At 43.9% G+C, this 27126-nt stretch overlaps 1 protein-coding gene across 6 annotated transcripts; it reads left to right on the forward strand.

The window, feature by feature from the left end:
• The first annotated feature begins 19 nt into the window (after window positions 1–19).
• On the forward strand, window positions 20–27126 carry NMNAT1 (nicotinamide nucleotide adenylyltransferase 1). 6 transcript variants are annotated; one of them, XR_008291971.1, is made up of 7 exons: window positions 44–199; window positions 1116–1237; window positions 18490–18660; window positions 20331–20514; window positions 22993–23135; window positions 23479–26318; window positions 26572–27126. XR_008291971.1 is itself a non-coding variant. In XM_015083126.3 (6 exons), exons 3-6 carry the CDS (start codon window positions 18546–18548, stop codon window positions 23877–23879), a joined length of 843 nt encoding a protein of 280 aa, XP_014938612.1. In that variant the 5' UTR covers window positions 44–199; window positions 1116–1237; window positions 18490–18545; the 3' UTR covers window positions 23880–27126. The 6 variants fall into 6 exon arrangements, 5 of the variants coding, with proteins under 5 accessions (XP_053062787.1, XP_053062783.1, XP_053062785.1 ...); XM_015083126.3 differs by having other exon boundaries at window positions 23479–27126; XM_015083127.3 differs by lacking the exon at window positions 44–199 and adding an exon at window positions 278–436 and having other exon boundaries at window positions 23479–27126.

A 27126-nucleotide genomic window follows, 5' to 3' on the forward strand; every position in this document is an offset into this window, starting at 1 on the left:
AGCTGGGAGCCAGGGGCCCCGCCTACCTGAGGGTCCGGACCGGGCGGACGCTCGCAGTAGGAGCACTTCCGCCAGACGCATACACTTCCGGCCCCCAGGAGCCAATGAGGATGCGGGCGCGGGTGTTTCCGTTTCTGGCGTCCGGGCTGCGGGTTCTCTCCGGGAGGATTCGGGCCGGTCGACCCTGAGGACGTGCGTGGTAAGCCCCCTGGCTGGAGCCCTTGAGAAACCAGGCTTTAGGGGAGGCGACCCGGGACTCTTTTTGTCGCACGCCGAAGGGAGTTCAAGATGGCGGGGTCCTTGAGGGGCAGATATAGCGGTCTTCCAGGCAAGGTCACATTCAAACTTGGGGCAAGGAGTCTTGCCCCTTCATTCTTTCCATCTTAACGTGGAACCAAAAGACTCGCTAAATTTTCCTCTGGCCCCCTCTGAACAGGTAAAAATAAATAAGCGAGTAAAGTAAGTAAAGTCAGTCAATCAGTCAGTCCTTTTCTAGAGGCTTCTTGTGTTTGGCGGAGGTGGGTGGAGGGCGGAGGAGAAAGTTCTCCATTCTGGAGGACTTCTGTTTCCTCCGAAATCCCTTTTCCACGTGTAAAGGCGAGACCCATCTTCCCAGAAGCGGATTGACACGTCCCTTGAGGACACTACTCGCTCTTGGGCAACAAGTTAAAAGTTACTGAGAAAACTGGGCGGAAACCATTTTCTGGTGTTCCCAGCCCTTCTCCTTGAGTCCGTGGTCCCCAAGACCACATCAGGCTTGACGGCAAACTTGTTGCAGAGGTGTTGCCTTTAAAACTTTGGGTTTTTTAAAAAATTAATTTATTTTTTTGAGAGAGCGTGCGAGAGAATCCCAAGCAGGCTCCATGCCGTCAGCGCGGGGCCTGATTGGGGCTCGATCTTGGGAACGGAACTGTGGGATTATGACCTCTACTAAATCAAGAGACGATGGCTTAACCAACTGAGCCCTCCAGGTCCCCCCCTCCCCCAAGGGTGTTGTCTTTAAAGCTATTCCAGCCACGCCAAACAGAGGTTACCATAGAATCCTACCAGAATGAATTACTTCTGCCAGTTCTAATTGTAGAATTTCCTACTTATTACCATAAATTGCTTTTCAGAGTTACAATTTGGATGTGAAATCACTGTTCCAGCCCAACTGAAGACTGTTGACGCAGTTGGAATGGTTCCCACAACCTACCTTGCAAAAACGCTTCAGGTTCACAGAATTTCCTTTGTGAAAGTAAGTGACTGTTACATTAATGCAATTATCTCTGATTTTCGGTACGTGCATTGAGTGACGCGGGGCTCTCGGAGACAAATAGGATCAGTGCCAAACAAAACAAAACTGAAAAATATTCTTTGTTTCCCAGATTGAGGAACTTGCTAAATAAACATTTGCTCATTGTGTACTTCCCCTAATTTTGATGATGATGATGATGATGATAGGGTGTTCTGTTCAGGCATATGTGTCGGTCTGAGTATGAGTGGTGGCGGTAGCTGTGGAGGAAGGGCCTCCCCTGATCATGCACTGTGCTTACCTGCTCCTCTTTCTCGGTGACTTGATTTGACTTAGCACTTCTGTGCTGACGGTGTTCTTTGGGTTCTTGTTTAGAGCTAATGGATAATGAAAAGCGTTCCTAGAGCATAAGTAAGAAAACTTGGTTTGGGTCCCAGTTGTCAAACAAAAATAGAATCCAGGTTTTGGAGGGGGGTGGGGAAGGAAGAGAAGAAATTGTAAACAAAAAACAAAACAAACAAAAAAAACCATGTTAGGTTGGTAGTTACTGGAGAGAGCATTGGGGGAAATAACCTCAGAGTTGGGAGTCATAACTGGGAAATACTACTTGGCAGCTGCAGGAGTTTAGGACATTTTAACTTGGACTTGGGATGGGAGCCCAGAGAGGATGGTTTGCTCCAACTAGGTAGGAAAAATGCTGGGGCAGGTGAAACTCGAGTGGCTTAACAAGAAGTACATGAGCCAAAGGCTCTCTGAACATGTGGACCTCTTTTAAACGTCTACCAGTAGATAGCTTGTACTGTGGTCAATTTTGTGACATAGCTAAGAGCATGAATTTTGTTTTTTAAATTTTAGAGAAAGAGACAGAGAGACAGACAGAGCGGGGGAGGGGCAGAGAGAGAGGGAGACAGGGAATCTGAAGACTCCGTGTTCTGAGCTGTCAGCACAGAGCCTGAGGCAGGGCTTGAACCCACAAACCATGAGATCATGACCTGAGCCAAAGTTGGCTGCTCAACGAACTCAGCCACCTAGGTGCCCCAGTTTGTTTGTTTTTTTCTTTAACTTTAAATGAGCAATGATAGATGTCAAAGTCAAGGGGTTTTTTACTTTTTTTTTTTTAATGCAAGCTCTACACCCAATGTGGGGCTCAAACCCATAACCCTAGGATCAAGAGTTGCACACTCTAGGGGGGCCTGGGTGGCTCAGTCAGTTAAGGGTCTGACTTCGGCTCAGGTCATGATCTCACGGTTTGTGGGTTCGAGCCCTGTGTTGGGCTCTGTGCTGACAGCTCAGAGCCTGGAGCCTGCTTTGGATTCTGTGTCTCCCTCTCTTTCTGCCTGTCCCCTGCTCATGCTCTGTCTCATTAATTAATTTATTAATGTTATTAATAAATAAACATTAAAAAAAATTTTTTTTTTTTTTAAGTTGCACACTCTACTGACTGAACCAGCCAGGCACCCCTGGTATTTTTTTATATACTAAATTTAATGAGTTTAGTGCTTACTGTATTTATTTATTTATTTATTTATTTATTTATTTATTTATTGTTAAAGTTTATTTATTTAAGTAATCTTTATATCCAACATGGGGCTCAAACTCATGACCCCAAGACCAAGAGTTGCATGCTCCCCCAACTGACCCAGCCAGGTGCCCCTAATACTTATTTTTAGCTTCTCAAACTTCCCTTGACATCCTCCCAGAAAGCTGCTCATATGTACCCATACCCTACATTCTGCTTATACATTCAGGGATGTTATATTCCTGAAGCCAGGCTCCAGAATAAGAACCCCAAAACAAAGCATTCCCCATAAAAATAGGTGCTCAACAGAAGATACTTCGCTTCTGAGCCAACATAGGTCATAGAGAATTTCTTTAGTCTGTGAGGTGGTTCTCTAAACTGTGCAGCAGCTAAAAGGTAGCACAGTTTCAGAATATTTCATAAATTTTGCTCATATCAGAAAGAGCATAATTTATATTTCGTACGGTATTAGTAGCATGAAATAAATGTTTCTTAATGAAATTAACCCTCATGAAACCAGGTTTGGTTTTGGGGGTAAAAAAACCATTAAAGTAAATGAAAATTCAGTTTTATATGTTATGGGTTAAAATACTGTTTTAAATTATGCTTCAAGTTATGTTTATCAGTTAAGAAATGTGATTTTGGGGCTCCTGGGTGGCTCAGTTGGTTGGGCATCCGACTTCAGCCCAGGTTGTGATCTCACGGTTTGTGGGTTTGAGCCCTGCCTGCTGACAGCTCAGAGCCTGGAGCCTGCTTCAGATTCTGTGACTCCCTCTCTCTGCCCCTCCCCCACCCGTTCTCTGTCTCTCAAAAATAAACATTAAAAAAAAAAAAAGCGTGATTTCACTTTCTGAAGTTAGGAATGTTGCGTAACTTCAAGATACAGAAATAGGGGCGCCTGGCTGTCTCAGTCAGAAGAGCACATGGCTCTTAATTGTGAGTTCGAGCCCCATGTTGGGTGTAGAGATTACTGAAATTAATAAAAACTTGAAGGAAGGAAGGAAGGAAAGAAAGAATACGAAGCAGCCTTGGTCTTAAGCAGCCTCTTGCATTTAGAAACAGTTAAAATTTTCCCAACAGTGGGGCACCTGGGTGGCTCAGTCAGTTAAGCGTCTGCCTCTTGATTTCAGCTCAGGTGATGATCTCATGGTTTTGTGAGTTCGAGCCCCATGTCGGGCTCTGTGCACTGATCATGAGCCTGCTTGGGATTCTCACTCTCCCTCTCTCTCTCTGCCCCTCCCCCACTCATGCTCTCTCTGTTTCTCTCAAAATAAATAAACTTAAATAAATGTTCCAAATAGTGAAAAATAATTGGATTCTGAATATATTTTGAAGATGGAGCCATTAGGACTTCCCAATGGGGTGTGAGGGGCAAAAAGGCATTAAGGATAGTTTAGAGTACTTGGTCTTAGCAACTGGAAGGATGGAGTTGTCAGGTAGATCAGGTTTGGGGGGTGGGATAAGACAGATAAAAAAAAAAGGAAATTCTAATACAAATATTATTTGAGATATATTGATGTTTATCTGATATGTTAATATTTGGTTAACGAAGTCAGGAGAACATAAAAGTTTATGTTACTTAAAAATTTTTTCATGTCTATTTTTGTGAGAGAGAGAGGAAGGGAGCTCGAATGGGAGAGGGGCAGAGAGCGAGGAAGACACAGAATCTGAAGCAGGTTCCAGGCTCCCAGCTGTCAGCACAGAGCCTGATGAGGGGCTCGAACTGTGAGATCATGACCTGAGCTGAAGTCGGATGCTTAAACAACTGAGTCACCCAGGCGCTCCTAGGTTGTGTTACTTTTAAAAAGTTTGTGTCAGTCATAGTAAGAATTATTTCAGGGGCTTTCATGGTTAATGTATGGGTTACTCAGGTTTCTTTTTTTTCTCCAAGTTTTTATTTAAATTCCAGCTAGTAAACATACATATTTGGTTTGTTTCTGAGGTATATATGTTTGTTAGTTTGTTTTATTTATTTATTTTTTTAAGTAAGCTCTACACCCAATGTTGGGCTTGAACTCACAACCCCCAAGATGCAGAGTCGCATGCTCTACACCAACTGAACCAGCCAGGCGCCTGAGAATTTAGAGAGTTTTTTTGTATTTTTTGTTTTTTAAAGTAATCTCTATGCTTAATGTGGGGCTCAAATTCACAACCTGGAGATTGGGAGTTGCATGCTCTACAGACTAAGCCAGTCAGGCGCCCCCATCAAGTTTCTAATTCCTAAGTTTCAACACTAGGTTTGGAATTTGGAAAGCACTCAGAAATGTCAGCATGTTGGATGGATAGTGTTGTTAGGTAACTTTGCCTCCAGCAGGGGCCACCTGAATAGAGAAACAGGTAGAAACAGTCATTCCCACTTGTGAAGGTCTGTGCCTGTCATAGATGTGTTGGGAGATGTTTATATTGAATTTGATCCTCCTACCAATAGATAGTTCTTTTTCTCAAGAAATAGAGTTGTGTCTCCTTCCTAAAGATGTGGAGAGCATCTGTGATTAACTAGCTCCTACTAAGAAACCTCAGAATCTATGAATACACACAGAAAAAGCAAGAAGACAAAAACCATCATGTAGGTCAATTGGCTATGTTCTCTAGACAACAATCGACTGTTGTGATGCAAAAGATTTTTGTAACCCGTGGGGAGGAGATTGTGGTTAGTTTTATTCTAAAATTTCCCACTACGTTTTTAAAGAACAATAAATTGTTCAAATACACAATGTGAATCACTGTTTTTTTGAAACCAAACCTTTGTGAGGTTTTTAGGTTTTTTTTTTTTTTTTTTTTTTTGAGAGTGCTCGCAAGTGAGTGAGGGGCAGAGAGAGAGAGAGCTAGAGGGAGAGAGAAGCGGGGCTCACCCGAAGCAGGGCTCATGTTCACCCGAAGTGGGGCTCGAGCTCACCCAATGTGGGACTCCACCTGACACACTGTGAGATCATGACCTGAGCCGAAGTCAGATGCTTAACGGACTGAGCTAGCCAGGTGCCTGAAACTAAACCTTTGTTCATTGCTAAGATTCACATTTTCCTTCTTCCTTTTCAGTGCTTATTTCTATAGCAGCTATCCAGCTGATGACAATATTTTCATGAAATAAAAAAGGAGATTCAGAGAGAGTAATGATCTTGAAAGAACGTCCTTATTTGGGGCGAATTTGGTCGTGGTGTCAATCTGGTGATTTGGGTCGAACTGTTCCTTTTTATCCATTGTCCGTACTAATTAATACTTAAAGACAACTTTCTTTCAGATGACTGGTTTTGATGTGCTTCCTGTTGTCTTAGCTGTGATGTCAGCTGACCACTTCACTCAGGAGTAGCAGGGTAGGAGCTGACCTGTTCCCGGGCAGCTGTCAGGTGGTGGGGCTGCTGAGAGAGGCCTGGCCTGCCGACGACCTCTGTGGGAGGCGGGAGACCAGCAGGCCTCAAATGCCAACATCAGACCGTTGATGTAGCGCCTGGTCGTGCACGGGTCCCACTGCCCAGCCAGGTCAGCCCCAGGCCCGAGAAAAGTACTGCGGGATGAAGAAGGGGATCTAATTAAATGCAGTGGAAACCACATGAAAAGGATGGCATTTTATTTCCCTTCTAACCCTCTGTGCTTCCTCTTTACTTTGCTTTTCTAATTACTGTGCTTCTTGGAGCTCTGGCTTTAGGAGGAACCGGGCTTCTCTTACAACAGGACAGCCCTGCCTGAGCATTTACTGCCTTGAAGGACTGCTAAGCCTTTGACAAGGACAGGTTGCTCGGGAAGTTTTGCTCACCTGTGGAAACCAAGCTGCCCACCGACAGCAGCACAGACAAGTAGTAAAGTTCAGGGGTCGTTTTTTCCTGTATTTGGGAGGAGAAAAGCACTGTGAGGAATACTTGTCTTTTAACTGGAACCCCTATTTACAGTGTTTTTGCCAAAAGGATTTAAACAATGGCCTCAGCTTAGCAGGAGATGGAAGGCTTGCTGCATACTTTGCAAAATGCAGTCCAACAGCTCCACTCTTCAGCGGTAGCTCAACTTTTTTTTTTTTTTAGTCTAATACAGTAGAATTTATCCGCAAAAACAAAAATCTCTCCTGGAATTTTTTATTTATTTATTTTTTAACGTTTGCTTATTTTTGAGAGAGAAACAGAACATAAGCAGGGGAGGGGCCGAGAGAGAGAGAGAGAGAGATGGAGACAGAATCTGATGCAGACTCCAGGCTCTTGAGATGTCAGCACAGAGCCTGATGTGGGGCTCGAACTCAGGAACCATGAGATCATGACCTGAGCCAAAGTCAGACGCTTAACCAGCTGAACCACCCAGGCGCCCCTCTCCTGGAATTTTTAAACTTTCCCTGGTGAATTGTTTTAACTGTGGCACGTGTCTAATTAAGAATTCTGTCTCTACATACCTCTATTTTTACTGTGAGTAGAAAATATTGAAGACTAATGGTGTATTATGTACAGTCAAGCTTTCAGATTAAGATGAGCCTTTAGAAATTCAGTACTTAAAAACATACACAGTCAGTTGCCAAAACTGTTAACACCACGGTATAGACTCCTTCACTGAAGGATCCCACACCAAATACAGCAAACATCCTCTTGAGTGCCTGTGGGACGGGCTCCATCTGCGTAAACAGCACAGTAAAACCTAAAAGGACATCAGAACAGCATCGATTTACTAGGTTTAATTATCTCTGAAATACATTCTTTTTTTTTTTTTTAAGTTTATTTATTTTGAGAGAGACAGAGAAATTGTGAGTGGGGGAGGGCAGAGAAAGAGGGAGAATCACCAGCAGGCTCCGCATTATCAGTGCAGAGCCCTTTGCAGGGCTCGAACTCCCTTACTGTGAGTCATGACCTGGGTGGAAATCAGGAGTCTGACGCTAAACTGAGCCACCCAGGCGGCCCACAGAAATACATTCTTGAATGCACGCCTAAACAGTGTATGTTTCCTCGCTTCCCTCCTGTGGGACTCATGCTCAAAACCCAGCCAGGCTAAGGTTTTCCTTTAATATAGGTTGTGTTCTTAATATTGGTGGTGTTGGTAATAGGAACTATGACTGTTTTGTTTGATGATTCCTGTTATCTCATTTAAGCCTTAGCAAAATGAAGCAGGTAATTTATCTCCAGGTTACAAATGAGGTGGGGGGAGCTCAGAGAGGTTAAGTAACTTGTCATGGAGTGAATGTTTCAACTGGCCTCCCTCTGTCTCCAAAGCCAGTGCTTGCCACCATTACCTGCTTCATCGCCTCTTGTGGAGCTGCGATTCAGTGGGAGACTCTAGAGCAGTTAGAGCAGTGCCCGAGGCCTTCGGTAACGATTTTTTCATTAAAGTTTAGGGACAATGCCTGGCTGGCTCAGTCAATGGAGCATGCAACTCTTGATCTCGGGGTTGTGAGTTCAAGACCCATATTGGATCTAGAGATGATTTAAATGGATAAAAATCTTTGAAAAACTGTAGGCATAGGTTTTATTTAAATTACACATCACTCGGGGCGCCTGAGTGGCTCAGTCGGTTAAGCGTCCGACTTCGGCTCAGGTCATGATCTCACGGTCCGTGAGTTCGAGCCCCGCATCGGGCTCTGTGCTGACTGCTCAGAGCCTGGAGCCTGTTTCAGATTCTGTGTCTCCCTCTTTCTCTGACCCTCCCCCGTTCATGCTCTCTCTCTCTGTCTCAAAAATAAATAAATGTTAAAAAAAAAAAAATTACACATCAATCTTCTAAGCACACACACAGGCAAAGATAATTGAAATGTATTAATTAAGACATTCCTAAAACTCCACATTTCAGAGTCCACTGCTTCTCTATTACTTTTTTATTTCAAGTTGTTGAGGTCCGTGTTCTTCTACACGGTATCATCTCCAGTTCAGTAACTGTTTATTAAATGAGTAAATGAATCTAGTAATTTTTATAGCTAAAGAATTTTATAACACCAACACAAAATGTTTGCATTTAACTTAATTCGGTTTCATACTCAAAGGTTAGGACCACCAGAAGGACAACCTTCTCCAGAAGGATGCTAAGGAACTTTAAAAATTTCCTTTACCTGAATTTTAAACATGAATTTTTTTCTTAAGTTTCAGTCTGTGAGCTCCTGAAGAGCAGGAAGTCCCATCTTCCCCATTTTTGTCTCAGCGGTGTCTGACAGACAGTAGGCACGTAATAAGTGCTTGATGAATGTACACTTACCAATTGTGAGGAAAGTAAAGATGATATTACCAACCAGGTTGGTAAGGAGAGGTTGCCCGCAGTATTGGGAAGATCTGGGTCTAAAATCAATACACAGGGTCATACATTAATTTATCAATTATTGGAAGAAATTCGCCCTGTAAGCACGATACCAGAAGGCACTAACCCTTGAATTCTAATCTTAATTCTGGCCCTGGGTTCATTTGGTTCCAGGCAACTCCCTTTTATTAACTGCAAATTAACGCTGCTAAATAGCCTACTAGTAATATTGAGAGTTGTTAATATTTCTGATCGATGGACAAATAATGTTTACTATCTTTCTAATTCATGTTAACTTGATATTTCGGTGGAAAATATCAAGAAGATAGTTTGTGGGAATTCTGGCCTTCTGGAGTAAGGAAGTTGGTCTAACTGCACACAAAACTCCTAGGACCTAAGTTGGAAAATTTGAATTAGGCTAATTCCAGGGAGTGTCACAGTTCCCATTTCCGTTTTGTCCCTTTTGCGGATTCTCAGTTTTCAGATTATTTCAGACTTTCCACATGTTTAGAGCTGCAGTTTTTTATTCTGAATGTATCGGGTTGCATTTATTTCATTTGTCCAGTGACAGAGTTATTAGCTGACTGACCTTTTCCGCAAGACTAATGTCCAACATAGAATCTGAAATAAGGTATCAAGTCATAATCTGGTCACATATATCTATGTCGCCCTCGGCCCTGCAAATGTTAGCTCATGCTAGGCTGTTGAGACTGGGCTCTAGGGAATCCATAAGTGGCAACATTGGTGCCCTCGTTGTCTCCCATCTAACAGCTTCTTGTACTAAAAGAAGGAAGTGTTAAAACTCGATCTGCCCAAATCCCAACTGTTCTGTTCATATTGAGATGTTTGACTTTTTCAAAGAGGTGAAGCAGGTGACCACCATTGATAACAGGGGCGAAAACATGGGTCAGGCTGCAGTTAAACTCATCACAGGAATGGCAGAGCGCACCAGAACCATCTCCAGAGGTCAGGCCCACATGCTGAGCTGCCCTGTGCTGGGGGTGGGGGGTGAAAACACTTACCTTAGCAGAACATACAGCTGGAGGACTAGAGCGGTGGTCCCAAACAAGAACACCGTCACTTGGCTGCGTGAGACACAGTGAGTTACGTTTTACATTACTTCTTTAGTGATCAAATGGCTTCAAGAAACCGAATTTAGGTTCTGTTTCATGACAGTGTCACATTAGACCGCAGAGAGAAAGTTTTAAACATAACAAAGATGACTTGAGATCCATTCCATTTGAGCACAATTATGTCTAATAAAACTTCACAAAGATTAGCACTGCCATTTCCTGAACTACTACGTAGCAGGCGCTGTGGATACTGGTCCCCAAGGGATCTTTAGAACCTTGGTTCCTTTACTGTGACTTGTAAGTTCATGCCTTAAGACAACTCACAGATAACAGTGAAAGTTAACATTCATCATGAGTAGACAATGTGTCAAACATTTTTATTCACTTTCGTATTTAATATGCACAAAATCCAATGAGATAGGGACTCTGGTTCCCCATTTTATAAATGAGGAAACAGACTCAGAAAGACTAAGTGTCTTGTCCAAGGACAAACACCCAGTAGTGATAGAGCTAGAGTTTGGAGCCGGGTCTGAGAGTCCTGACCATGGCCCTGTGCTGTGCCAGCCGCTGCCTCCTGCCACCTGGTTCACATGGGGTGTAACCAATGAACAGAGTAAGCCAACCCACCCAGCTTCCACAACCAGATGAAGTCTGCTGTTTCTGCTCATTTTTGAAATTCTTTTGAAATTACATGTACTTACATGCAACATAAGATAGTGTAATATAAAATTCATGCATATGAGAATATCTTAATCTGAAAATAATAATACAAGATCCATGCATATAAGATCTTCCTCAGTAACTGATAGTTCTCTTTCTTCATCATAAGCTCTATTATTTACCTTGATTATTTTATTAATGAGGTTTAGCACTGAGGGACCTTAGGGTATCTGGAGAAATTAAATCTACCCAAAGACAAAGATTTATCCCTGTTGAAAGTATTAAAAAAAAAATAGTCTCAAAATAAACCCCAAGACTGTTTAAAGCAGTGAAACATTGTTACAACTAGAATACAGTTAGAGGCTTGATGGGACCTTTTGGAAAGGAATAGCATCTTTTTAGGGGTATAAATTCCAATCAGTTGACAAGTCAACGCATTAACATTCAGTCAACATAGATTTAATTATATTGAGCATTCTGAAATGTTACAAGATGGTTGACTTTTTCAATGTTAACATTGAAAAAACTGACTTAATGTTTAAAAAATGTTTCATTAATGTTCACATCTCAGTATTTTTCAAACCTGAGAAAGTCACGGGGCGCCCAGGTAGCTCAGTCAGTTAAGCATCCAACTCTTGGTTTTGGCTCAGGTTGTGGTCTCATGGTTTCATGGGGTCGAGCCCCCTGTAGGGTTCTGTGCTGGCAGCACTGAGCCTGCTTGGGATTCTCTCTCCCTCTCTCTCTGCCCCTCTGCCTCTCACACGGTGTCTGTCTCTTTCAAAATAAATAAACTTTAAAAAAATTTAAGAAAGTATTATACATCAGCTATATTTCAGTTTTTTAAAAGAAAAATGTGATTTAAAAATTGAAAGTAAATTTTAGTTCAATGTCAAGACTGTCTCAGGAAGAAATGAGTTTTTTGTTATAGCAAGCTGGGGAGGGACACTTACAGCCTGAGCCGGTATGATCTCGGCAGCCAGCAGTGCAGGTGGTAGGCTGTGTGGGCCAGACAGAAGTGAATCATGGGGATGCTGGTCCTTGAGCACCTGGAGCAAAGCAAGGAGGATCCAGAACGGCCCTGTTAGAGCTTCCAAACTACTCCTCCCATTTGTCACCAGCTTGTCCCCTTTCCCTACCCACATATTCTGGTACCTTGCAGCGATACAGAGGAAGTACTTTTCCTTGGAGAGGGACGGATCCTTGTTTTTTTAAACACCCTGGGCTACAGTGGAGGCTGGCTGTAACTTAATTCTTCAGTGGTTTTAAAGGTCTAGAGTCTAGTGTGAGCTCAAGTTGTCTGTGTTCATGATGAATTAATAGAACTGAGCTGGATACTTGAGATAGGTTGTGAATGTGACCAGGGAGAAAGCTTCCTTTAGCTAAGAGATCAGCTTGCTCCAGCCCCTTCCCCAGCCTTTCCCCCGAGGGGGGTGGGGAGACAGGAAACCTGAGTGCATCCCCAAGGTTGGGGAGGAGCTCTAAGCTCTTTGTTCTGTCCTTCCCTGAACAGCAGACAGCTCCTTGGGGACCCAAACCTCCCCTTACAGCTTTATTGTTCTTCCTGCCCACAGCTCAATCTCCCATGGGGAGTGGTGTCTGAAACTTGAGGTGGGCGGGGCTGGAACTGACAGGCTCTCATTGATCATGCTCAGAAGCTGGCAGGATACCCTGATTTCCCTGTGGGCCCTGTCGTGGCATGTTGTAGTCACCACCACCCCAATAACCACAGGCACTCTGTATGGGAATTGGGGGGTAAGGATGGGAGGGGTGGGAACAAGCCTCAAGTGAACCCTGGTATCATCCTTGAGCTGATAATTGAAAGGTAGGACATTTAAATCATTCTTATGAATTAACTCATTTTTTAAAGTGCTGTGTGGAGCATTACCGACCCTTCTCTCTCTATTTCTTATCAACAATTAGCAGTGTCCCTCTGACCCCTACCACTATGCTTTGTTGGGAGAAAGCCTCAGATGTTTATTGAATAAATGTTTATTTCCATTCTCACCATTTAAATTGAGGGACTCATAACTTTGTAACTGGCCTTCCAGTCACATGACTTGTAACTGGTCTTGTTTTGCCCCTTCCAGTTAATCCCACAGCATCACCATCATCAGTGTTGTCACTTCCCTCCCAAGTAACAGCTGCCGTTTATTTTAGCACTGTTCTAGGGAATATGCAAGCACGTTGCCATGTGTTAGTCTCAGAATTAATCCTCACGGTGACTGAAATTGGTTGTCATTATCCCTGTTTTACAGATATGGAAACTTAAGACTTGTAATTAAGTGATTTGGTTAAGCTGATAAAATCAATTAAGGTTGTAAGTCCCCATGTCTTATTATTTTTCTAAAACATTGTGTAGAACCGTGTTGTAACTCTGTTGCTCAGAAACCTTCAAAGGTTCCCATTGCCTAAGGGGTTAACATGCACTTTTCTCATCTCCTCAACCAGGAGGGCTCATTTCCAAACTACACAGCTCTGGTTTAATGCCTACCTGCCCCCCCGCCCCCCTGCCCCGCCACCTTTTTTTATTTATTTCTTTTGAAAGAAAGAGAGGAGAGAGAGAATCCCAAGCAGGCTCCATGCTGTCAGCACAGAGCCCAACTCAGGGCTCGATCTCAAACCATGAGATCATGACCTGAGCTGAAATCAAGAGTCAGGGACGCCCGGTGGCTCAGTCAGTTAAGTGTCTGACTTCGGCTCAGGTCACCATCTCATGGTTTGTGAGTTTGAGCCCCGCGTTGGGCTCTGTGCTGACAGCTCGGAACCTGGAATCTGCTTCGGATTCCGTATCTCTCTTTCTCTCTGTTCCTCCTCAGCTCACATTCTGTCTCTCTCTCGCCTACAGAAATAAATAAACATTAAAAAAAAAAAAAAAAGTCAGGCGGCACCTGGGTGGCTCAATCGGTTAAGCATCTGACTTCAGCTCAGGTCATGATCTCATGGTTCGTGGGTTTGAGCCCCACATTGGGCTCTGTGCTGACAGCTCGGAGCCTGGAGCCTGCTTCTGATTCTGTGTGTCCCTCTCTCTCTGCCTCTCCCCTGCTCACGCTGTCTCTCTCTGTCTCTCAAAAATAAATAAATGTAAAAAAAAAAATTTTTTTTTTAAAGTCAGATGCTCAACCTACTGAGCCACCCAGGTCTCCCATTTTTCTTTTGATGAGTGAGTCTAGGCATCAGGAATCAAGTGGCCCTGGGTCTACCACTCACTGTCTTTGTCCAATGAGAGCATAGAATCTGAGCAAAAGTGACTTGGTCACCCTGGCACTTGGGTCTAGACATTGTTGGGCTATAAATCAGTGGTCCTGACACAGGTTGTTTGAGCACTGGGAAGTCTTGGAAGTGCACAGCAAGGTGTATGACAGCCTCTATTTCCAGCGCATTTTCAACCCACTATTGATCTCAGATGTTTGTAATACTGAAAAGTTAGAAAGACCTAAATGTCCAGAGGTGGAAGATTAACTAGAAAAACGAAATATCTAACAATAGCTTATTTTTTGGAACAAGCTAAATGACTTTGGCCAAATTTGTTTTTGGTGGTGAGGCTTGAATGATAGGTGTGTGAACACATTTTATCCATTGAAAAGTATCATACAGCTGTGTGTTTATTATCTTTCATTGTATTTCTACATTAATTGGAAAAATACTCCAGCCTGTATAGGTAATTTCCCCAAAGTTCCCCACATGCTTCTAGCAATTTGGCATCATTGGAATTATATTTATAAGCTCTCAGAATGATTCTTTTGAAACATAATTTGGATATATAAGAATATTTTTTAGAGACGCCTGGGTGGCGTCAGTTAAGCGTCCGGCTCTTGGTTTCAGCTCAGGTCATGAGCTCACGGTTCGTGAGTTCAAATTCTGCTTGGGGCTCTGTGCTGACAGTGCAGAGCCTGCTTGGGATTCTCTTTCACTCCCTTGCTCTCTGTGCCTCCCCGTTCGTGCGTATGCACTCTCTCAAAATAAGTGAATAAACTTAAAAAAATATTTTTTTAAATTTTACAATAACAAAACTATTTTTTGATAGTTAATAAGCAGTTTATCAAAAAACCCAAAACTGAGTGATTTGAGTTTAAGAGATTTGAAGGCTCACTGTGTTGGGGAGCAAGAACTCCTGTGTTCTCAGAAGTCTTTCTAGCTGGACTAAGAATCAGAGTGATGAGAGGGGTTAAGAGGAATAAAACAACTGTAACAGGTGTACATATGGGGGATCCACATGGACACGGGAATTCCAAAGTCAGGCAACATGAGGTCTGTATGTCACTCTGAAGTCAGAAGGGGTAGGGGTCTGTGTTTTCAGAGGAGAGTAATGCACTTTGTGGGGCGATAAAAACATGTTTGGTAATTAGACATTTGCCCTGCTATACAGATGGGTCACTCAGATAAAATTTATCTCCCCTAATAACCCTTATTCTGAGAAAGACCTCCAATTTAGATTCTTCTGTGTTCTTAAGGGAGGGGCAGAAGTTTCTCTTGAGCCCACAGGGTTCTCAGTACCTTCTGCTCAAAATAATCCACATGCCAAACTGGCACATTCTGAACCTCTTCAGCTGACTCCCAGCACAATGAATGAAAAAGACCCCCACTAAGACACAACATTGTGGCATTTCAGATTCAGAGCATTGGGGATAAGGAAGACATCCTACAAATCTTCCAAAAAGAAAAAAGGTATGTAAAAAAGGAAAAGAATCAGAATGGCATTAGACTTTCAGCAATAGTGTGGTATGCTAGGAGACAATGAAGAAATGCATTCATAATTTTAAAAGAAAATAATTTCAACTTGCTTTTTTCTCAACTCAGCCGTTCATCTCTGAAGGAAGGATAAAGACATAACCAAACTTATTTCCCATGTACCTTTTATTATGAAGCTACTTGAGGATACGTTCTAGAAAAATCAGGACATAAACCAAGAAAGACATGATGCGGTCCTCAGAAATAGGGGATCTGACTCAGAAGAGAGATGAAAAAGGTTTCAGAATGATAGCCGTACAAAGGATTAGAGACTTTCAGTCCACATTAGAGAATGAGTTCCGGGAGAAAAACCCTCCAGGAAAAAAACCAGAGTCAATAGAGTAATAATGTTTGGTTGAACCATTTGAAATTCATGTTTTTGTAGATTAAAAAGAGTTGAACTATAGCGACATTATGTGCAGCATTAATAGTAGCTACATTCACAGTGTGTTTATTTCTTGTCAAAAGCAGTTGCGTGTATTGTCTCGCTTAATCCTCATGATGGTCACAAGGTAGGTACTGTTATTTTCTCTATTTTAAGACTGAGAAAACCGGGACAAAGGAAGATTAGGTTAAGGTCAGGTTGTCCTGGGTCATCCAGCCCATGTAGGTGATTTCTATGCAGGCAGTCTGGTTTCAGAGCATAGGTTGCTTCCCGCCCCCCCCCCCCCCATAATGTCTCTAATAATGTCTATGCCCTACGTGGGGCTTGAACTCGTGACCCAGAGATCAAGAGTTGCATGCTCTACCAACTGAGCCAGCCAGGTGCCCCACAGAGCACAGGTTCTTAACTGTTGTGCTGTAACAGACAGGAGATTAGAGGATACTGTTCTGTGGAATCCGGCCGGTCCCAGGGGCGAGACCTGCAACACTGACTGCCAGGTTACCATACAGTGAAGCCCATTGTACATGGGCCCTACTCACCCACTCAGAACTTCCTATCAGCTCTTGTTGAAAGAAACTGAAAATGTATCATTCATGTTGGTAGAGAGATAAGAGAATGCATTGGTGAAAGAACAGAACACCATAAAAAGGAACATTTAGAGGACAAAGGTCTTTTTTTTTTTCTCTAAGTTTATTTATTTATTTTGAGAGAGAGAGAGAGAGAGAGAGAGCACAAGCAGGTGAGGGGCAGAGAGAGAAAGAGAACCCCAAGCAGGCCCCACATTGTCAGCACGGAGCCCGACATGGGTCTCAACCCCACAAACCGTGAGATCACGACCTGAGCAGAAATCAAGAGTCGGACGCTTAACCGACTGAGCTACCCTGACGCCCCTAGAGGACAAAGGTCTTTAAAATGAAGGCTATAATAGCAGAACTGAAAATCAGCTCAACAGATGGAGGATGGAGTTGAGAATATCTAGAAATTAGAGCTTAAAGGAAAGAGGGAAAAGAAAAGAAAATGAGAAGACCAGTCCAGCTGCCTCAGCTCCAAATAATAGCCATTTCCAAAGAGAACAAAGAAAACGGAAGGCAGAATGTCATCATTCAAGGACCTTTCCCAGAACTGAAGTTTATGAGCCTCAAATTTGAAAGGGTCTGCCCAGTGCCCCGCACAACAGATGAAAATAGAGTCACATAGAGGACATCATTGTAAAATTTCGGAACGCTGGGGACAAAGAGAAGATCTCACAAGCTTCAGGGGAGGAAAAATGTAAGTCACATTCAAAGGATCCAGAATTGGGAGTGACTTTGGGTTTATCGCTGTTAACACTGCAATCTACAAGCGATGCCTTCACAACTCTAGAAGACGGCTTTCAACACAGACTAGAAACTATAGATAGATATACATGTAGAAGTTTGGGAATAGGCAGTGAGGGCGTGTGAGAGCTAATCCTCATGGACCATCATAGTAAACAGGTACTGTTTACTTTGGATAAATTTAGAAATAGCATTATAAGCACATAGTATAGAAATATGGTAGAATCTACCAGAAGAAATAGCTGAAAAAGTTAAAAGTGCTTGCTTTTAAGGGAGTTGCATAGAGGGTTTGGTGAGCAGGATGTGGCCAATGACTGTTGGGTTTCATTATGGGCCTTTTGCTGCCTCGTAATTTCTGAATCTATCTGAGTTCATTTAATAAAAGTTTAAATCTGTTGTCTTGTATTACTTCATTAGGGTTATAGAAGGATTAAATGGAATAATATGAAAAAAGATTTGTAAATTGTAAACTGTTCCTGAGCTGAAAGTGATAATGTGATCATGTTGACTAAGAGGCCGACTACTGTCTTGAAGGGCAGGTTGTCAGGGAGTTCCGTTTATGTGGTAGTTGATAACATCATTGTATCAGCTAACTGGAGCTACAGTAGGGCAGTCATAAAACTTCAGCAGCATGCACATTTCATTTTTGCTTATGAGTCTAGGGTCAGCTTGTGGGTTTGTTGATGTAAGCCAGGCTCAGCTGATCTCACCTGGGCTGTGTCTCTGAGCATGTCGTCTGCGGTTTGGCTGGTGCAGGATGGCCTCAGCCGCACAGCCAGTGGTTGGCTGTCAGCGGGGGCACCAGCTGTCTCCCACGTGTTCTGTCCAGCAGGTTGGCCTCGGCTTGTTTTCATGGCAGAGGAGGGAGGCCAAAAGAGAGCAGAAGTGTGCAGACCTCAAAGGCCTGGGCTCAGAACTAGCACACTGTCCTAACTGCCACATTGTCTTGTCCGAAGCAAGTCACAAAGAAGGGGAAGGAGATTCCATCCCTTTCTGGCAGGAGCTGCAAATTCACAGTGAAAAGGAAGGGTGGAGAAATGGGGCTGTCCTTGTCATCGAAGCCAAATATTTTTTTTTAATTTTTTTTTAACATTTATTTATTTTTGAGACGGAGAGAGACAGAGCATGAACAGGGGAGGGACAGAGAGAGAGGGAGACACAGAATCTGAAGCAGGCTCCAGGCTCTGAGCAGTCAGCACAGAGCCCGACGCGGGGCTCGAACTCACGGACCGTGAGATCATGACCTGAGCCGAAGTTGGCCGCCTAACCGACTGAGCCACCCAGGTGCCCCGAAGCCAAATATTTTTATCCATTCACTTGGAATGGGAATGTGAAAGGCCACTAAAGACCTATAGCTGAACGTATGTTCTTTTCCTTTGCAGACAACGAGCAGGGTGTCCGAGTTTTCCATTTAGATCAACAACTTCAAATTCTTAGCATGGAGAATTCAGAGAAGACAGAAGTGGTTCTTCTTGCTTGTGGCTCCTTTAATCCTATCACCAACATGCACCTGAGGCTATTTGAGCTGGCCAAGGACTACATGAACGGAACAGGTAGGAACAGTAGCCAAAAGCAATAACAGGGTTCAGGCCACTACCCCAAAATATAGTCCTTTGTCACGTTGGACATTTTAAGCTGAAGCAGTTTGAAAAAATGGCAGAAACAGGAAGGTCACTCTGACCTCCCCACCCTTCTCGGAAGCAACTCAAAAAACCTTCACATGAGGGGGGGCGCCTGGGTGACTCAGTTAAGTATCCAACTCTTGGTTTCTGCTCAGGTCATGATCTCAGGGTTGTGGGGTCGAGCCCTGCGTTGGGCTCTGTGCTGACAGCGTGGAGCCTGCTTGGGATTCATTCTCTCTCTCTCTCTCTCTCTCTCTCTCTCTCTCTCCCTCTCTCCCTCCCCCCCCCCCCCCTCTCTCTCTGCCTCTTCCCCGCTTGTGCTCATTCTCACGCTCTCTCGAAATAAATTTAAAAAAAACGCCAACCAACTAACCAAACAAACCTTCCTGTGGGAGGTGCCCTCCCTATACCGGGAGGAAAGGAGCATCCTTATTACTAAAGGCAAATCGATGCCTAGAAGAATCTAAACTAACAGGCCTTGCTAAATTTCCCTGAATTTTGTGAACGTACCTCAAACTCTTTGCCCTACCATTTTTCTCTACAACTGTCCACTCTTCACCAAACCTGACATAAAAATACCCAGGTTTAACTGTTATTTCCTTACGAAGGTACCACGTAACATAAGCCTTCTATTAAATAAATTTCTATGTTTTTCTTTGTCAGTTTAATTTTTATTTATTTTTTATTATTTTGTAATGTTTTTATTTATTTTGAGACAGAGACAACATGAGCAGGGGAGGGACAGAGAGAGGGGGAGACACAGAATCCGAAGCAAGCTCCTGGCTCGGAGCTGTCAGCATAGAGCCCGACGCAGGGCTCAGGCTCACGGACTGTGAGATCATGACCTGAGCTGAAGTCGGACGCTCAACCGACTGAGCCACCCAGGCACCCCATTGTCAGTTTAATTTTTAGACTCAGCCAGGGACCCAAGGAGGGTCAAGGAAAATGATTTTCTCCCCTACATAATATATTTTGTAATGTAAAGGATCATGCTATAGGCTGATAGATAGATGGACGCCTGGGTGCTTAAACTCACCAATAATCCTAATAATTGGGGAACAGAGATAAAAAACGAGGTCTAGTTTGCCCATCACATGGACAAAAATGTTCAAACTTGATAATGTCAAGTATCAGAAGTTGAGGAGAAATGGGCTCTCGTATACACTGTAGGTGAACAATACCAATTGATTAAGGCTTTTTACGAGGCAATTTGGCAATATCAAAATTTAGATTCTGTAGGGGGTGGGGAATTAGTGATGAATAGGGACTGAGTTTCAGTTGGAGAAGGTGCAAAAGTTCTGGAGACGGATGGTTGGATGGCTGCAGAGATGTGAATGTGCCTGATGTCCCTGAGCTGTACAATGAAGGCAGTCAACGTGGCGAATTTTATGTTATGCCTGTTTCACCTTGTTTATAAATGAGTGGATGGATGGATGGATGGATGGAAAGAAAGAAAGAGAAAGATAAAGAAAGAGAACCTAAATCCCTTTTCTGAAACCCCAGGGGGCAGGATTCTGTTATAAAACCAGAGTGATGATAATCCTTCCTGTGTGTAAAATCTGACTTGTTACACCTCGCTTCAAATCTGACTCTTTATCCAGGAAAATACAGAGTCATCAAAGGCGTCATCTCTCCTGTGGGTGATGCGTATAAGAAGAAAGGACTCATCTCTGCCCACCACCGAGTTATCATGGCAGAACTAGCCACCAAGAATTCAGAATGGGTGGAAGTTGACACCTGGGAAAGTCTTCAGAAGGACTGGGTAGAGACCTTGAAGGTGCTAAGGTATTCATGGTGAGGTCGGCTTTGTCAGTCCCGCGGGAATGGGCTGGGCCTTTTTGCCTTGTGTCAGTGTGGCCCGTGTCTGTGAACAGAACACGTTTGCAAACCGTGACCAGGGTGGGGTGGGCGTTTTCGTGGGCTGTGCTGTTCCTGCATAAGGTTACGTCTCAGGTGTGGGGCGTGGCGGCTCCTTAGCCTTCATGTCCTTCATCGTGTTGTTAGATGTTTGCGTGCTCGTTAGTATTGCACCTCTGTGGGAGACAGCATCCACGGAGAAGCCTGCCTGGCTTATCGGTGCCCCGAATGAGAAAGGCAAAATCATAAGAAGACATTGTTGTCGTTAATCTTCTTAAGTATAAAAGAGAGAGGCAGGTAGGGGCTCCTGGGTGGCTCAGTTGGTTAAGCATCTGACTTTATGATCTCACTGCTCATGGATTCGAGCCCCACATCAGACACTGCTGACAGCTCAGAGCCTGGAGCCTGCTTCAGACTCTGCGTCTCCCTCTCTCTCTGCCTCTCTCTCTCTCTCTCTCTCTCAAAAATAAACATTAAAAAAATTTTTTAAAAGAGAGAGGCAGGTAATTTAAACAAGAGAAGCCATGGTGCCTGGTCGTGGACAGTCCTGATTTTGGGTGTTGCTTCCATGACGGCATACTGGGTTTGTCCCAGATCGCTGTGCTCATACCTTAGAAACATTTCCCGTTAAGGATTCAGAAACTAGAGTGAGCAACAGCTAATTAATTATTACTTAATGTTATCTTTCTGAAAAACCTTTCCATCTAATGTCAGTTCTTAGAGTTCTGAGCCTTCTGGTTCTGACCACATCCGTTAGGGTTTGGACAGGAAATAGAGACCACCCTGATTGTTTTAAGCAGAAAGGGATTTAGGTGCTCGTGCAGAAGTGTCAGAGGGCTGGAGGAGGGGAAGTCGGGTTTGTTTCAAGGTCATACCTCCTTTAGCTGCGGTGGCCATTCAGAAAGCGGTTCCTGTCCCTGCTCCCACAAATGCGGCTGTTAAGCTGTCCCAGTCTCCTGAAGTTGGTGACTGGACAGTGGAATACAGGATCTGGCCACTGTGCTCACTGCGTAAGAGGTTGCTTCTCAGGCTCCACAGCCCAGAAGGATGGCCTGTGCCTCCCGTCTTCCTTCCAGCTCTCTTGTGAGTGAACCCCGTCGGTGGAATCTCTCTCACGTGAGAACCTCTGGGAGGTGTGTCCGGGGGAAGATAGGACACCAGGCCAGCAGAGGCTATCTGGAACAGCAGCTTATCAAGAGGAACGGCTTTTCAGACTTGGCAGGGAGAAGTCAGCCCTCTTCACTGGCCAGAAATTCTCCCATCAGATACCAGCCTTCTGCATCCACGACCTTACCCAGCCCCCTCCCTGACAGCCTTGCTGTCCGCTACATATTAACGCAGCTGCTCAAGAGCAAAGGGAGTTAGGGGCACAGGACACACTTGGCTCCCCAGGTGTAGCTCATGTTGGATAACCGCACGGTTGTAGAGCACTGGGCATCCTGCTGCCGATCCAGAACAAGGCTGCCCGTGAGTCCCGCCTGTGGTCCCTTCCTTCTAGGCTTCGGGCACTTGTGCTCTCTAGGACCTTATCCTTGGTGTTGTGGCTCTCCACTACTAGGTGAAGCCACACTCTTCAGTGGTCAAGAGTGTGGGCTCTGGAAGCAGACTGCTGGGGTTCAAGCACCGGCTCCGCTACCTATAAGCTAAGTGACCTTGGGCAAATTAGAGTTCTCTCTCAATGGGGATAATAAGCAGTTCTGATATAATGCTGGCAATAAGAGAGTTGCTTTACTTTTTTTTTTTTTAAGTTTTATTTATTGAAGTAATCTCTACACCCAGCGTGGGGCTCAAACTCACAACTCCAAGATCAAGAGTCGCTTTTGCGACTGAGCCAGCCAGGTGCCCCAATAGAGTTGCTTTACAAAAGCCAGAGCATTCACTCAGTCAGGTTGTTACTGAATGCCTCCTGCGTCCCAGGGAGTCTGCCAAGAGCTGGAGTTACAGCTCTAAGCTTTCACTTCCCTCCATTATGGGAATAATAATAACAATAATGATATTTATGGCATGGGATGTTGGGAAGATTTCATCAGACGATCCATGCAAAGGACTTAGTGGAGTGCTTAGCGCGTAATAAATAGCTAATGTTAACTCTTATTATTGTGACACACACATAAAGCTTAGAATAGTAATCGCTACCATCTGTTGTGTTCCCAGGATCTCCTTACTTTCTATGCCCGTTAGCCAGTCCCCGGGCACTACTGGCCAGCCTCCACGCTGACCCGGAAGTACTGGGTGCTGGTCAGCATCCATTCTGACTGATGGGCCTTGGGTGTACCTGTGGTTTACATGTTCTTAATATGACACAGCCTGGACCTTGGGCCAGAGGCTCTAAGCCATCTCCAGAGAGACAGTATTCTGGTTGAATGTTGTGAGAAGAGGATGTTCTACTGCTTTGTTGTTTTCTAGACACCATCAGGAGAAACTGGAGGCCAGTAGCTGTGATCACCAGCAGGACTCACCTAGGCTGGAGAGGCCTGGACGGAAAAGGAAGTGGGCTGAACAAAGACAAGATTTTGGTCAAAAGGAATTGCTAGAGCCAAAAACAAAAGGTCTGTATGTTTTATCAAGACTCACCGACTGGAGTGGATAAGATTCTAGTGCTGAGCAAGCCCCCCTTGTATTTTCATTTCATATTCAGGATGCTTGGCTGCCTGGAAAATGCCTCTTGTTAGTTTTGGGACCGGAGGGAGGGAAGGAGAGGAAGGAAAAGGCCCCTTGAACTTACTTCTCCTGCAGCGGTCCTTAACTTTTGCAGTTCCTACATCTCTTTGGAGAATCTGATTCGGATCAAAACTATGAACCCTCTAGCCAGAAAAACACATAGATGCATTCATTTTGACTCAGGGAGTTATTAGCAAAGCAGACCCTGAAGCTGTGTTTTCTTCTTCCCAGATGTGCCAAAAGTAAAGCTGCTGTGTGGGGCAGATTTATTGGAATCGTTCGGTGTTCCCAATCTGTGGAAGAGTGAGGATATCACCCGAATTGTAGGAGACTATGGGCTCATCTGTATTACTCGGGCTGGAAACGATGCTGAGAAATTCATCTACGAATCCGACGCACTGTGGAAACACCGGAACAACATTCACCTGGTAAATGAATGGATCACCAATGACATCTCCTCCACAAAGATCCGGCGAGCCCTCAGAAGGGGCCAGAGCATTCGCTACTTGGTGCCAGACCTTGTCCGAGAGTATATCGAAAAGCATGACCTGTACAGCCCTGAGAGTGAGGAGAGGAATGTTGGGGTCGTCCTGGCTCCCTTGCAGAAAAACACTGCAGAAGCTAACTCGTGACTCCTGCACTTTGGACTTGTCTGTTGGGAATGTGAAAGAGTCTGGGTGTTAGTGACTGGGAAGAAGAATCGTGATCCTGTTCCATAAACTAAAGCTTTTTAAAAGTTTGGTAAAAATCACCAGTAGATGAAAATATGGTTTGTCTTTTTTTTTTTTTTTTTTTAATGTAGTGCTTTTTAAAAAAAAAACAAAAAACATGTTTATTTGGAGAGAGAGCGAGCGGGAGAAGGTCAGAGAGAAAGAGGGAGAGAGAGAATCCCAAGCAGGCTCCTCACTGTCAGTGCAGAGCTCAACGTAGGGTTCGATTCTGTGAACTGTGAGATTATGACCTGAGCCAAATTAGGAATTGGATGCTCAACTGACTGAGCCACCCAGGCACCCCCACGTCTATCTTTTTATTGGAAATTGTCAAAATGGATGTTTTCAAGATGGTCTTTTTTTTTTTTTTTTTTTTAAAGAATGTACAAATCCTTTAATCTTTAAAACAAGGGATTAGCAGCACTAAAACCAGAAGACATTCAACTGTACTAACTACAAATAAGTCAGAAAGGACCTCTCTGGCCTACCACATAAGCGGAGCAAAGTGGGAAAGCAAGAGTCCATTTAAAATCTTAACTTCAGTTAGAAAGGGAATTAACATTTTATGCGTGCCCATTTCTAGGCATTCTTCACCGAGGGGGGCCAAGGAAACAATTCTTAAAGTAATGATCGTATAAAATGCACCGCTGATCGGTCATCTTCAGCTACGCAGGATACAGGTTGTGAATATGCCTGGCAGAAACCGTGCTCACCATTCAGTCTCTCTGGCACACGTCAGAAATTGGCCACTTCAGCTCTGCCAAGACACACCTCCCTGGAGCTTTACCTTTGGAGGCTGGGAGAAAGGTCCAGGCCCTCAGAGAGTCAGAAAGGTGCACAGGTGTTTCTGATGCCCACCAGAGGCAGAGAAACAGTCTGGGGAAGGGAATTGCATCCTGTTTCATAAACTAAAGCTTACACGTTTGGTAAAAAATCAGTAGTGAATGAAAAGGTTGTACATTATGTGTGTTCTCTTAGCACGGCCTCTCGTGGTTCTGTTCGTCTGCCCTTTTGCCGTCTCTGCAGGAACAACTTCAGAGATGTTATCATGCTACCTGGAACAGAGAGGACCACGGAGAACGAGGGATCCTGTTCAAGGGTTTTATTAAGTGTCCGTGCTCTTAGCCTTTCTTGACAGCTTAATAATCAAAAGATGAACGAAGGTCCTAAGAACATGAGAAATGCCTCACTGAGTCAGCTCAGCGGTCCTTCTGGCTCAGAATCTCAGAAGAGCACTCTGTGATCTCACTCTAAAATTCTCTGTTGAGTTTCTCAAGAGCCCCTCTGTTCCTGCTCTGGCCCACCGTGAACCTGCCATGTGTGAATTTAAGCAGTAAAAGGGTCTACTTTCTTACACTTTTTCTCATCCTTTTGTCTGGATTTTAACCAAAGTAGAACTCCCAAATAATAATCGAAGTCATAGTTTCTATGTTACAAATGCAAGCTTGTTATATATAGTTTGATGCATTATGATTTTGTGGAAATTTTACCAATTGGTAAAGCAAAAAAGACCAGAAATAGCTTTTATAGAGTAGTTTCATGTTGCATGAAAATTATCCTGTGATAAAAAGTTCAATTTCTGATGCAAATACAATAATTTACCTTTTTTTCAATTTATATTTTATACCTACACCATTCTAGATGAAGGATTAATAACCCTGCCAAAGAAAAATACAGCTGTGTGGTTGTACAGTCAAGTCTGAATGCACAGTTCGAAAAGGGAAAATATTAAAGCTGGCAAACAAATAAAATCTTTAAAAGAAAAAAAGAGAGGGTGGGGAGAGTCCCTGGCTGGCTCAGCAGTCAGTAGAGCATGTGACTCTTGATCTCAGGGTTGTAAGTTCGAGCCCCACGTTGGGTATAGAGATTACTTAAAATAGCATCTTTTTTTTTTTGTTGTTTATTTATTTTGAGAGAGAATCCCAAGCAGCCTACATACACGCTGCCAGCACAGAGCCCCACGCAAGCCTTGATCTCACGAACCATGAGATCGTGACCTGAGCTGAAATGAAGAGTTGGTTGCTTAACTAACTGAGCCACTCGGGCACCCCCCAAAAATAAAACCTTAAAGAAAAAACTGGCCAGCGTACCCTACCGCTACTTATTCCTTTCTTTTCTTTTTAAGTGAGAGAGGGCAAGGTGGAGGAGAGGAGCAAAGGGAGAGAAAGAGAATCCCAAGGTCCTCGCTCAGCATGGAGCCCGTCGCAGGGATCAGTTCCACAATCCTGGGATCACAACCCACGCCAAAATCAAGAGCCGAACACTCAACCACCTAAGTCATCCAGCCGCCCCTGACTTACTCTTACTAAAGCCAACAGGCCAACTTCACAAAGACCTTGAGGGGTGCAGAGCCTGGCACCAGTAGGGTTCGGTCTCTCTCTGCTCAAGGAATGGTGGGTTAGAATCTCAGACCACAGAGATGAAGGTCCTTTCTTCCTCTCCTTGGCTTTTTGGAGTTGAGAGTTGAAGCGATATTGAAAAATAACCGCCTAGAATAGATGAAGCTACCGAAATGAAACTTAGATTTCTTCCGGAAAACCACACTTAGTCCATCTGGTATGGGTGCCAACTGCGGGAAGGTTCCATTGCCAGAAACTTCTCTTTTATTTTGTAGAAACTTCTCTTGTAACGTGCCTTCCTACCTAGAAGTGCCCAGCCTGGCCAGCTGTGAGAATACTGACCTCAGGATCCACTGGATAAAAATAAAGCGTTTGGGAGCCTCCCAGGAGACTTGGTAATAGGGAAACAAGCCTGTTGTTGTGCTGTTCATGAATCGATACCTTTGTACACAGAACGACCTGCTTCGCCTTTTGTCCTAGTACCAAAAATGCTGCTAACCCCACAGCTTCATAACATAGTTTTGGGTGACCTCCAGGGGAGAATTTCCTGTTTTGATAATGGAAATTAGAACAATGCACTTCACAGGGGAATAAATACTAATTGTTGTGACTTCCATCGAGGAAGAAGAAAATATGCCACTCTACTTGCTATCATCCCTTTTTCCTAATTTGCTTTTGTAACATGAATTTTGAGTTTAGGAAATATGTGAAGCTGGTATTTTTGTGTTTGACGCTGGTGTTTATGATGTGTCGTGCTCCTTTCCTCCTTACGTTGTATAATTTGAATGCAGCAAATGAATAAAAGTCCCTTACTGGCTGAATATACAACA

Source organism: Acinonyx jubatus, chromosome C1 (genome assembly GCF_027475565.1).
Source record: "Acinonyx jubatus isolate Ajub_Pintada_27869175 chromosome C1, VMU_Ajub_asm_v1.0, whole genome shotgun sequence".
NCBI lineage: Eukaryota > Metazoa > Chordata > Mammalia > Carnivora > Felidae > Acinonyx > Acinonyx jubatus.